Below are 11,413 nucleotides of genomic sequence, written 5' to 3'. Positions count from 1 at the left end.
AGCCCCTTATCCCAGCCCTAGCAGAGCAGCTCAGCACACTTTTTCACCCCCCAAATCCTCTCGTCTCTGCAGAGCCCGACCCAAACTCAGTGGGAATCTCTGTGATTTCCTGCCTTGGGATCCCCCCACCCTCCATGCTGGGGATGCTCTGGCTGTGGGCAGCCCTGTGCTGGTAATTGCTGCTGTTGAACTGCGAACGGTTCATACGAATGGTCCTCGTTAGGAAATGAAACACTGCTGGGCCAGGCTTGAAGGAATAATTCAAACAGCTTCTTTGGAGGAGCCTGATCCAGCCAAGGCTGTGAGGCGATGCAGTTGCCTGGCAACAGATGCAGCTTTTGACTGAAAATAGCTTTTCTATTAGGAACAGGGCCTGGCACACAGGGAACTTTCTTTGGGGTGAGGAAGCAGCGAGGTGAGGGCGAGGAGGGTGAGCTGTCCTGCTGCTTTGCCTCCCTCCAGCACTGGGATGGATGCTTGGGAATGAGAAGGGCTGCCTGGCTGAGCTCTGGAAGGGCCCAGGGTTGTGAGCTGTGCTCAGGGCTGGGGTTGATGGGTGTCTGTGTAAATGGAGAAGCTCGGGAGAAACACGGGGGGCCTTTGGGACCCTGGGCACGGCCCCAGTGCTTCTACGGGGACTGGTGGTCACACTGATGTCCCTGAAAAGGGAGGATGGAAGACAGAAGCAAACACGGCCCTTGGGGAGAGAGTCATTTTTCCACGGCTTGGAGTTTCTATGGTTGTCCTCCAGCTGGGGCGCGAGTCAGTGTGGCCCCAGTTCTCCCAGTATGGCCAAAGATCCCTGGTGTCAGTGCTCAGACTGTGCAGATCTTGTGGCTTGGGTTCCCAGGCCAAGGCTGGGAAGGCAGCAGGGCTTGGACGATGGATGGCTTTGTGTCACCGTGGCTGTTTTGCAGATGTTATCTGCTATAGAGCTGCCTGCGGTGATTTAGCTGCTGGCTCTCACCCACCTTGTGCCTGATACCATCCAAGGAGGATGGAGAGCCCTCTGTCACTGTCACCTAAGTGCTTTTGAGCCCTGTAGCCCTTCAGGACTGAGCCGGGGGGCTGTGCAGGGCTGAGGGGACTGCTCTGTCGCCATCTCCCTGCACCCATGGGTGCTGCCCCCTGGGTACTCTCCCCAGCGAGGAAGCAGCAGGGTGTTGCTTCCACTTGGCATCCCCCAGCCCAACGGATGTCCCCGAAACACAGGGGGTGATGGTGACCTCTCCCCACCATCTCTGCTGCTCCCAACAGCATCGGGATGAGGCGAAACCAACCCCACCATGCTGCTGAATCCTTCTCACACAGGTCCTGCTGATGACGAGGAGGTGAGCCCCGAGCAGCTCACGTGGGACGTTCCTCTTCTCCCTTCACCCCATCCCAGCCCCTGGGGTGGCACGGAGCCGTCCCGATGCCGAAGAACAGCAAAGTGACACAGCGGGAGCACAGCAGTGAGCATGTCACCGAGTCAGTGGCCGACCTGCTGGCTCACGAGGAGCCCGTGGACTACAAACGCAGCGTCCTCAACGTGACAGGGGAGGCTTGGGATAAGCAGAAGGACGGGGAGGAGGAGCTGGATGCAGAGAACAGGCCGGCGTGGAATAGCAAGCTGCAGTACATCCTGGCCCAGATTGGCTACTCTGTGGGGCTGGGAAATGTCTGGCGATTCCCCTACCTGTGCCAAAAGAATGGAGGAGGTGAGAGATGGGATTCCAGGGGGGGTCTGTGGGCTGATCTTCCCTCTGCTGGGGGTGGAGGGAGCAGTGGGGGTGGGTTGGGAGGTGAGGGGCAGCTGGGAGCTGCTGGCTGTGCTGTGGTGCAGAGCTGCAGCAACCTCCAGGGCAGCCTCTTCCTAAAGGATGCTCACCTGCCTGCCCTGAGAACAAAGTGAAGCCTACTGGTACGTTCAGGGCTGCAATGAAACCCTGATTCCTTTGGTAGGGAGCTCTCTGCATCTGTGATTTCCTGCTCATCCCAGATAGATGGAATCAGGAGCCAGCTCTGAGCGGGAGGTCAGATGCCAGGCTTCTCTGAAGCCACCCTGCCTCAATTTCCCCATATAAGAGAATGGAACCCTCAGCAGCCACGAGACTTGCTGTAATGGGGTCAAGTTGGGTTTGACAGCCCCCCAACACACAGTCATCTATCTCATCCCTGGGATGCAGGGGCACGAAGGGGCACTGCTGGGATGAGCAGATGCTGTGAGAAGCCCCTTGCTGCCATATGACAGCTTCCTGCAGCAGGTTTCCAGGTACCAAGGCACGGAGCTGGGAGCTGGCTGGCACAGCAGTAAGCTGCTCGGCGCAGGGTGGGATGGCTGCTTCCTTCCTGCTCTCCAAGCAGACATCTGTGGGGGAGAACAGCCTCGTGCTGGCAGTGAGATGGGCCTGAGCCAAATCCCCAGCACTCGGTGTGCTGGGAGCCGCGTGTGCTGGCGATGACGCATGGGCATGAGCTGGTGGCCGTCCTCCCAGGGGTCAGGGGAGGAAAATCTCTGATGCTGGAGAAGTTTGCATCCAAACGGATCCATCTGTCTCATCGTCTGGAGGTCGAGATGCCCGTGAGGGTGTTGCAGGGATGGGAAGCTTGTGGGTGTTCCCAGTTCCACCAGTGTCCAGCTGCACCCCGGCTGCCTGCATCTCCATTTTCCTGCTCCTTAATGAACCTCTTCCTTAACGAGCCTCCTCACCTCTGCTCCAAATGCATTCTTGGCCCCATCCATCCCTGGCCCAGCGCTGGTGGCTGTCACTGGGCCATAAATCCCAGCTCTGCAGCCACGTGCTCCCAGTGCTGCCCGGCAGCCCCTGGCAGAGGCTGGAGCCATCCATCAGCCGGGCGCTGCAGCGTGAGTCATCGCATCTTTTACAGCCGTTTGGTTATGCTTCATGAACTGCTAATTTCTCTCTGGTCTCCCCAATTAGATGGAGATTAACCTCCTTTCTGTTCCGAGCCATTTTACCCCTAGCAGAGAGCTCGCATATCCTGCACATTCCCACAGTGCCAGGGGATGCAGCAGGGTTCCCTGCCACGCACGTGTGTTTTCTGTTGCAAACCAAGTGACGAACCAGACACAGCCTGTCCCTCATTGGGATATAAGAGCAGGTGGACGGGTCCATGACAAGCTTTCTGTCCCTGCCAGGCGCCTACCTGGTCCCATACCTGGTCCTGCTCATCATCATTGGCCTCCCGCTGTTCTTCCTGGAGCTGGCAGTGGGGCAGCGGATCCGTCGGGGCAGCATTGGTGTCTGGAATTACATCTGTCCCCGCCTCGGTGGCATCGGTTATGCCAGCTGCCTGGTGAGCATGCATTGGGGTTGGTGGGATGCTCTGCAGGCTGCAAACGGGGGATGGCCTGGGGCAAACCTCACTGAGCCCAGTGTGGGAGGTTGAAGGGTTGAGTGGAGTTTTTCAGCTCCATCCGTGAGCTTAGGGCTGGTTTGGGAATGAGGCCATCCATGTTTCTGGATCCCCACTCAATGGGAACACCAGCACTGCCCCCACTGCTTCACAGTGTGTCCTCCTCAACCCCCAACACAGGTCTGCTTTTTTGTCGGTCTTTATTACAACGTCATCATCGGTTGGAGCATCTTTTACTTCTTCAAGTCCTTCCAGTACCCTCTTCCCTGGAGCGAGTGCCCCATTGTCAAGAATGGCTCCGTGGCCGGTGAGATATGGGGGTAAATGATGGGGAGTGGGGCTGTGGGACACCAGAGACCCTCAAAACCTTCAGCTATTGCAGGCTGGGGACACTGGAGGTTGGGATGGGGACACGGACAGAGTGAGAAGAGGCAGCTGGTGGCTCTTCCCCAACCCCTCACTCTCTGGTACCCCCATTCATCTGCAGTTGTGGAGACTGAATGTGAGAGGAGCTCGGCCACCACCTACTTCTGGTACCGGGAGGCCCTGGACATCTCCAACTCCATCTCAGAGAGTGGGGGACTCAATTGGAAGATGACCCTCTGCCTGCTGGTGGCCTGGAGTCTCGTTGGCTTGGCCATGATCAAAGGCATCCAGTCCTCGGGGAAGGTGGGTAGCAGCAATCCGTGCTCCAGATGAGTTGGTTTTCTGTGATGTTCAGATGGAACCCGTCTCCAGATGTGCCAGATGTTTTACAGGGCACATCAGCGGGTAGCACAGGGTAAGCAGGCCGCTGCCCCGTGGCAGTGGGGTGGTATCACACCCCCTGTGCCCAGGAGGAAGCCCCATTCACATCACTGGGACACTGGGAGGGAGCCCCATGCTGGGAACCAGTGGTGCTGGGAGGTGGTGGGGATGCAGAGCTGTCCTTCCCCAGGGCTTGTCTGGCACCAGCGTTCTGTCTCCAGTTTGTGATGTCCTGGGGATGGATGTGGGGACGGGGCTGAGCGGTAAGGGAGGTGATGCCCACCCTGCATGCATTCTTCTTGCCCCAGGTGATGTATTTCAGCTCCCTCTTCCCCTACGTGGTGCTGGTTTGCTTCTTGGTGCGGGGCCTCCTGCTGCGGGGGGCGGTGGATGGGATCATGCACATGTTCACCCCCAAGGTAAGAACTCAGCAGACTCCCAGCAGGTTTATCCTCCGGGCTGCTCACCCTCTGTGCACATCATTTCACCAAATCCTCTTTTTCTCTTGTTTCCACCCCAAAAAATCGGCCTCAAAGGTCCCAATAAACGAGGCAGGAGGTTTTACAGCCCTGAGGTGGTTATCATGGCACTGCCCGAGGCATCACTCCTGCTCCCTTTGGGTGGGCAAGGGGAGGGGATTGACCCTCAGCAATGCATCTATAGAAGGGCTTAGGGGCTCTGTGAGATCATGCTGGCTGGTAGCGAAACCTCCGCTGGTGTTTATGCAATTAACGAGCTAATTAATTAATGATGAAGCGATGCAGATGAAACAGCTCTGCTGGCGAGGCTGTTACAAGATACTAATTAGGATCTCCTGATGAACGGCTCTCGGAGGCCCGCAGCCTGCTGCAGGGGAGGGGGGCCGAGGTCTGGGGTTAAACAATCCTGAAGGCTCTGGAGGATGGAACGGCTCTGGCACCACCACCAGCCCTCATTCCTTTTTCTGTGTCCCCTCTCCCCAAGCTGGATAAGATGCTGGACCCCCAGGTGTGGCGGGAGGCAGCCACGCAGGTGTTCTTTGCCTTGGGATTGGGCTTTGGGGGGGTCATCGCCTTCTCCAGCTACAACAAGCAGGACAACAACTGCCACTTCGACGCCACGCTCGTCTCCTTCATCAACTTCTTCACGTCTGTCCTGGCCACCCTGGTTGTGTTCGCCGTGCTGGGCTTCAAGGCCAACATCATGAATGAGAAATGCGTGGTGGAGTAGGTGGATTTGCTTTCTGTCCATCTGGGGGGGGGGGGGAGAAACCTGTGCTGGCGGGGCTGTGGCTCAAGGACTGGGTGATGCTGTGTTTTGGAGGACCCAGATTCATAGAATCATAGAATCACCAAGGTTGGAAAAGACCTTCAAGATCATCCAGTCCAACCGTTCGCCTATTCCCAGTAGCTCCCACTAAACCACGTCCCTCAACACAACATCCAGCCTTTAATCAGATTTTACAGATTATCTTTAACATCCAGATTGCTTGTGATCAAGATCTGGATTTCCAGAGGTGCCCCCCTGTAGCTGAGGGCACAGTTTTTCTGGCTTTGGTTGGGAACTATGGTCTACAGGTTCTCACACTGGATGGAAGGGGACGTCTCTGGGTGACCAGATTCTGCTCCCCCTTAGGAATGCTGAGAAGATCTTGGGATACCTGAACACCAACGTGCTCAGCCACGACCTCATCCCACCCCACGTGAACTTCTCCCACTTGACAGCCAAGGACTACAACGAGATGTACAGGGTGATCATGACGGTGAAAGAGGGGCACTTCAAAGAGCTGGGCTTGGACGCGTGTCTGTTGGAGGATGAGCTGGACAAGGTACCCCACGGCATTCCCAATGGGACAGAGAAATCACTTTGCCCATTGGCAGTCCCTGCTGGGAGCTGTTTGTGTTGCTCCTGGCACACAGATCTGGAAAAACTGTTTCCAGTGACCCTCCAAGGATGGGAATTCCCTGTTCCTGGGGTCTTTCCTGGTAGCAAGTCTAATAGGCTCACTGCCACTTCCACACCAGGTGTTAGGGTGGATTTTTCTTTCCTTGAGGAGCTGTTCAGTGGGACGACAGAGCCTTGAGACACGCAGCCTGACACGTTTCTTCATCCTTTTTGGTCTTTTTTTTTCCCCTCATAAATAGTCAGTGCAAGGAACCGGCCTGGCCTTCATCGCCTTCACAGAAGCCATGACCCACTTCCCAGCCTCGCCGTTTTGGTCTGTCATGTTCTTCTTGATGCTGATAAACCTGGGGCTGGGCAGCATGATCGGGACCATGTCAGGCATCACCACCCCCATCATCGACACCTTCAAGGTGCGGAAGGAGGTGTTCACAGGTGAGGTCTTCTGCATCCTCCTGGGTTGGGGCTGGAGGGTCCCCACTGTCATTCTAGAAGAGCGGGGACATGTGGACGTGTAGTGGGATCAGACCCTGTGGCAGAGGCCTCAGTTACCCTCAGGACCATGGGATCGTTAGGTTTGGGAACGGCCACTAGGATCATTCAACCAGTGGCACATCAGCATCTGCGCTCTGTTAACCTACGCCCATCTTTCTCCCCACAGTTGGCTGCTGCATCTTCGCCTTTGTGGTGGGCCTGATCTTCGTGCAGCGCTCTGGGAACTACTTTGTCACCATGTTTGATGATTACTCAGCCACGCTGCCGCTCACCGTCGTGGTCATCCTGGAGAACATCGCCGTGGCCTGGATTTACGGCACTAAGAAGTAAGGTGTTGGCGCCACAAATGGAATTTCTTGGCTGTAACTGCTGGCTAAAACCCCCCCGCCTTCCAGCTCTGTCCTGATTTTGCAAGAGGCAAGCTCTGATGGAGCAAATACCCTGAAGGCAGGAGATCTGTTTGCCTTGATCCTCTACCCTGCCCCAGCTGTAACCCAGCACCAAGAACAAGTCCCACTAATGGGTATCTTGCTTTGGTTGTGGAGCTCCGTTGCTTGTCATTATAGTCTTATCTGAGGTTTCTGGAACGTTCTGGAAGGGCGCCTCATTCCCTCTGTTCCTATTCTCGTTGTCAGGAGTTGGCCAGAGCAAGGGAGGCCCAGGTGACCTTTTCCATGGGAGGTTCCCAACCCATCCCATGGGTTTGAAAGACTGCGATGATCTCCTGGCTCAGCTGGGCTCTTCCCCAGGCTCTTTTTTGAGTCTAATCTGCAGCAGGGCTCCTGGGAGGGAGTTTCTTGCTGGAAGGTGGGGAGCAGTGTGTTTCCATCTCTCCCTCTCGGCAGGTTCATGCAGGAACTGACAGAGATGCTGGGCTTTCGGCCCTATCAGTTCTACTACTACACCTGGAAGTACGTCTCTCCCATCTGCATGGCCGTGCTCATGACTGCCAGCATCATCCAGCTGGGAGTCAGCCCCCCAGGCTACAGCGCGTGGATCAGAGAGGAGGTGAGCAGGGTTCCCACCCCAGCTCTGCTTATTCCTCCAGCTGGGACGCATCCCACCCTCTTGGCCGTTGTTTTTCCCTGCTGCCCAGAAGGTTTGAGCTAGCTCGGAGCACGGGCTGAAGAGTGCCCTTTGGCTTTGTCTTGGTTCCACCAAAGTGCGTGCTCTTTTATCCACTTTGATTCGCCATCTGATAACTTCCTGAGATGAAGGCTGGCAGGAGCTTCTGAGCGCTTAGGAGATGCTGGACCTGGCGTGCGTCGCAGCTCCCTGACACCAATCTCTCTCTCTTTTTCAGGCTGCAGAGAAGTTCCTTTTTTACCCAACCTGGGCCATGGCTATCCTCATCTCCCTGATCATCCTGGCTTCCCTCCCTCTGCCTCTGGTCTTCATCCTCCGGCAGTTCCACCTGGTGTCAGACGGCTCCAACACCCTCTCGGTCACCTACAAGAAGGGCCGGATGATGAAGGACATCTCCAACTTGGAAGACAACGACGAGACGCGCTTCATCCTGAGCAAGGTGCCGAGCGAGACCCCATCCCCGATGCCCACCCACCGTTCCTACCTGGGGCCTGGGAGCAACTCCCCTATGGAGATGAGCAGCGCGCCCAACGGACGCTATGGGAGCGGGTACCTGACGGCCGGCACCCCCGAGTCTGAACTGTGATGCTGGGCAGCTGACCACCCCCCGGGAGAGGAGAGGTCGTGGGGAGTGGATCCTGGCTGTCCAGGCAACGGGAAAACTATCAAAGAAGAAACCCCTCTTTAAGTTGTAACCAAAAGCAGCCGTTCCTACGATGATGAAGGGATTGCGGGAGGGGCAGGACTCCTCCAACAGCCCTCAGCAAAGGGCAGGACCTGGGGCTCGCCTTAGGGAAGGGAGGAGCAAGGGATGCTGCGATGCTTTTCCGAGGGTTGTCCTCTCGCAGCTCCAATCTCTCTTTTCAAGCAGCTGGTGGTTGGAAAAAGGACCTGGCGTCAGGTGGAAAGCCAGCCGTGCTTCCTCCTGCAGCCCAGCGCTCTGCCCTTCGTCTGTTGCCCTTTAGCTGGGAGGAGTCATGGCCTTATTCCAACGAGCACAATTAACCGTCGATGTTCATAGCGCAAAAAGGTGCTGCCGTTGTTGCCATCGTTGTTGTTGTTGTATCTCCTGTAGTTTTTCTAGCTGTGGACACACTCAGATAACCCCAGTGTTTCGGCCAGGGTCGGCAGGGAGCGGCGCGGGGCTGAGTTATGGTGATGTGTGGGACTGCAGCCGGCGGCTCTTTGGAGGCTGCCCCATCACCACCAGCACAGGGACGGGGTCTGCAGGGTGTTCCCAGGTGTGCTGGGGGTGATGTGTGCTCTGAGATGTCAGGATGGCACGGGCTGTGGGCAGGCAGATCTACTGGGCGGCACCTCCAAAATAAGGGATTTCATATGAGGTCTAGAAGGGCAGTGGGGATGGAGCAGGGAGCGCCCTGCTGGAATGGCCCCGGACCTATGGGATGCTCTACTGCACCACTGTCCCTGGCGTGGTGGTCATCTCCTCTTGCTGCTTTCTGTAGGCATGTGGAGCTGTGGGGTACCAGGTCCTACAGCAGCCCTGATTCGGCTCTCAGGAAACTGCCCTGGGCTGTGGGAGGTGAGCTGGCTTTTGGGGATGGCGGATGGAAGGATATGTCTGAGCAGCAGGCACTGGGTCCCAGCATCCCCGTGAGCTGCATCCAGGCTGCTGAACCCTCCGTGGTGCCTCTCCACGCTGCCTGGGGAGCGCATGGATGCAAAGCCTGTGCGAGTGAGGAAGGTCGGTTGGGTTTTCCCAGTTCTGAGTTTCTCCCTCTGACGCTGAAGGTTTCCCTGAATCAAACACAAAGCCAAGAATTTCTGTTGGCAGTACAGCCTGAAGCAACCGTTCCTTCTTTTCTCCCTGTGGGCGCAGGGGAGCAGCGCCTTGTTTATGGTCTCAGAAGCTGAGTGAGCTCCTTACTCCAGTCCTGTTGGGCTGAGATCACATCTGGGGGCATTTCAAACACTTTTGCAGGCCACGTTCCTGGCTCCCATGCCCACGAGCCCCTCTAGCCTTGCTTGCCCACCCACAGGTGGGAGGTTTGGGAGGTTCCCACCTGTCTATCTCTGGTTTGGGATGCTGTGTTTACAGTCCTTCTCATCGTGGGCTCAGCTGGAGTGTCTTACTGGGCAATTAGCACAGGCCCTTCGTTAGCTGTTTTTCCAGAGGGGAAATGAAGATGGGGACCAAACCAAAGCAGCTCGCCCTGCTGATGGCAGAGGAAGCACCAGCCCCAGGATCAGCTGCACTCCCACCTCTACTCCAGCCCTCATCCAGGTTAACCTTCCCCTCCTCCTGCCCTTGCGGAGGGACACAGAGATGTCCCCACTGCGTCACCTCCAAGTGGGAGAAGCACAAAACCCCTTTTTCCCACCTCTCCTCCTCCCTGTGTCCCCAGTTTCCCCCATCGCTGCCCAGTGTCACCTTCCCAGTGGCAGTGACTGAGCCCAGGGGCTGGATCCCCACTGCAGCTCCCATGGAGTTGGGGAGCAGGGCACCTCACCAGGTCCCATCTGCTGCCGTGCTGCGATGCTCCTCGAGCCCTTGGGGGAACACTTCAGTCCCCCCATCCCTCCCATTGCCAGCCCCAAACTGGGCAGGGAGGCGTTCGCTTCCCACCCCTCTTATTGCAGCACCAAGAAGAGGCAAAACCAATAGGAAGGTAACAAGAAAGCTATATTATATATATATATATATATATATAAAACAGAGGAGAGGAGAGGAGATGGAGTAATAACCCACAGATTCTCTATTTCTACTGTATATTTATTCTGTAAATGTCACTGTAAATGCTGTTCAATGACAAAGTGGCCCATGACCCTGTTTTCACCCCCAGTGCTGTACAGATCAATTCTCACCGTATATCGGACCGATTTTTACCTTTTTATTTCTCGGGCGTGGGTGGGGGGCTGGGTGTGGTCCCCCCCCCCCCCCAACCCCAGACCCCCCATCAAGGGGAGGTGGGGGTTATGGGGGGGGGGGAGGTGAGGACGCCTTTCTTTTTATCCGTGGAGGTTGTGTATTTCTCGTGGTGTTTGCTCGGTGTTGGGGGGGTCGGTGGATGGGGTGGGGGGGTGTGAAGCTGTGGGTGCTCCGTGCCGTCGCTGTGTGCGTGTGTCTGTCTGTCAGTCACGCCGTGTGTGGGGTGTGCGCCTTGCTCTCGCCTTCGGGGTCACTTCTAGCTGTACTCGGTCACTTTGGGAGCCTATGGGGGGGTTCTTCCCCCTGGTTCTCCCCCCCGTTCACCTTCCTGGGGTCGATCCCCAGTGACTTTTAGCCTTGGCGATCACTTTTGGTTTGTTTTCTCCCCGCAGAGGCACAGGGAATAGCTGCTAGCTGTCAGCACAGGCACTTTCCAGTTTCCCTCTGGGCGGCTGGAGCAAGGGGGGGGGTGGATGCTGCCAATACTCCCCTCCCTACCCCCAGCTCTCCCCTTCCTTCCCAGCCCAGATCCTACTGCTCAGAGCAGGGCTGGATCAGGAGCCCCACTATGGAGAAGGGCTTCCCCTCCTGCCCTCCCTGCAGCTCCCCCTGGCTCCTCCTGAGCTGCTCCCACTGCCTCCCTCATCCCTCCACCCCGGCTCTCACCAGCAGGAGCGGGGTGTGCAGGTGCCCAGGTGGCTCTGCCAACCCCCAGGGATGCAGCCAGGTTCAGGCAGAGCCCCTGCAGCACACGGGCTGCTCCGCTGTGGGTAAGCACAATGCTGGCCAAGCCCTCCTGTACAGGTAAAAGCACAGATCTGATAGAAACTCGTCCCATGTATCCTCGTAGCCGGTGTATTTACCACTCCTGCTGTGCCGGCCGGACTCCTCAGCAGGTGAGAAAAGCCCTGTAATGGCTGTGATGGAGTCTGATTAAAAGTCTGTTCTTACCAA

The 11,413-nt window shown here is 56.9% G+C and overlaps 1 protein-coding gene across 1 annotated transcript; it reads left to right on the top strand.

The window, feature by feature from the left end:
• The first annotated feature begins 1,159 nt into the window (after positions 1-1,159).
• On the top strand, positions 1,160-10,451 carry SLC6A17 (solute carrier family 6 member 17). The gene is made up of 11 exons (XM_042884424.1): positions 1,160-1,700; positions 3,143-3,300; positions 3,541-3,667; positions 3,848-4,029; positions 4,416-4,526; positions 5,071-5,312; positions 5,722-5,914; positions 6,231-6,423; positions 6,650-6,809; positions 7,329-7,491; positions 7,787-10,451. Exons 1-11 carry the CDS (start codon positions 1,415-1,417, stop codon positions 8,153-8,155), a joined length of 2,184 nt encoding a protein of 727 aa, XP_042740358.1. The 5' UTR covers positions 1,160-1,414; the 3' UTR covers positions 8,156-10,451.
• Positions 10,452-11,413: the final 962 nt, after the last annotated feature.

This window comes from Lagopus leucura, unplaced genomic scaffold (genome assembly GCF_019238085.1).
Source record: "Lagopus leucura isolate 7727_CA_CO unplaced genomic scaffold, USGS_WTPT01 Super-Scaffold_100043, whole genome shotgun sequence".
Lineage (NCBI taxonomy): Eukaryota > Metazoa > Chordata > Aves > Galliformes > Phasianidae > Lagopus > Lagopus leucura.
This window is presented reverse-complemented; position numbering and strand designations above follow the sequence as displayed.

Bases quoted from the DNA above. Each gene is read 5' to 3' on its own strand.
- SLC6A17 (XM_042884424.1), top strand. From the start codon at position 1,415: ATGCCGAAGAACAGCAAAGTGACACAGCGGGAGCACAGCAGTGAGCAT. The intron at 3,301-3,540 runs GTGAGCATGCAT...CCCCCAACACAG, and splicing joins TCGGTTATGCCAGCTGCCTG to GTCTGCTTTTTTGTCGGTCT. The intron at 6,810-7,328 runs GTAAGGTGTTGG...CCCTCTCGGCAG, and splicing joins TGGATTTACGGCACTAAGAA to GTTCATGCAGGAACTGACAG.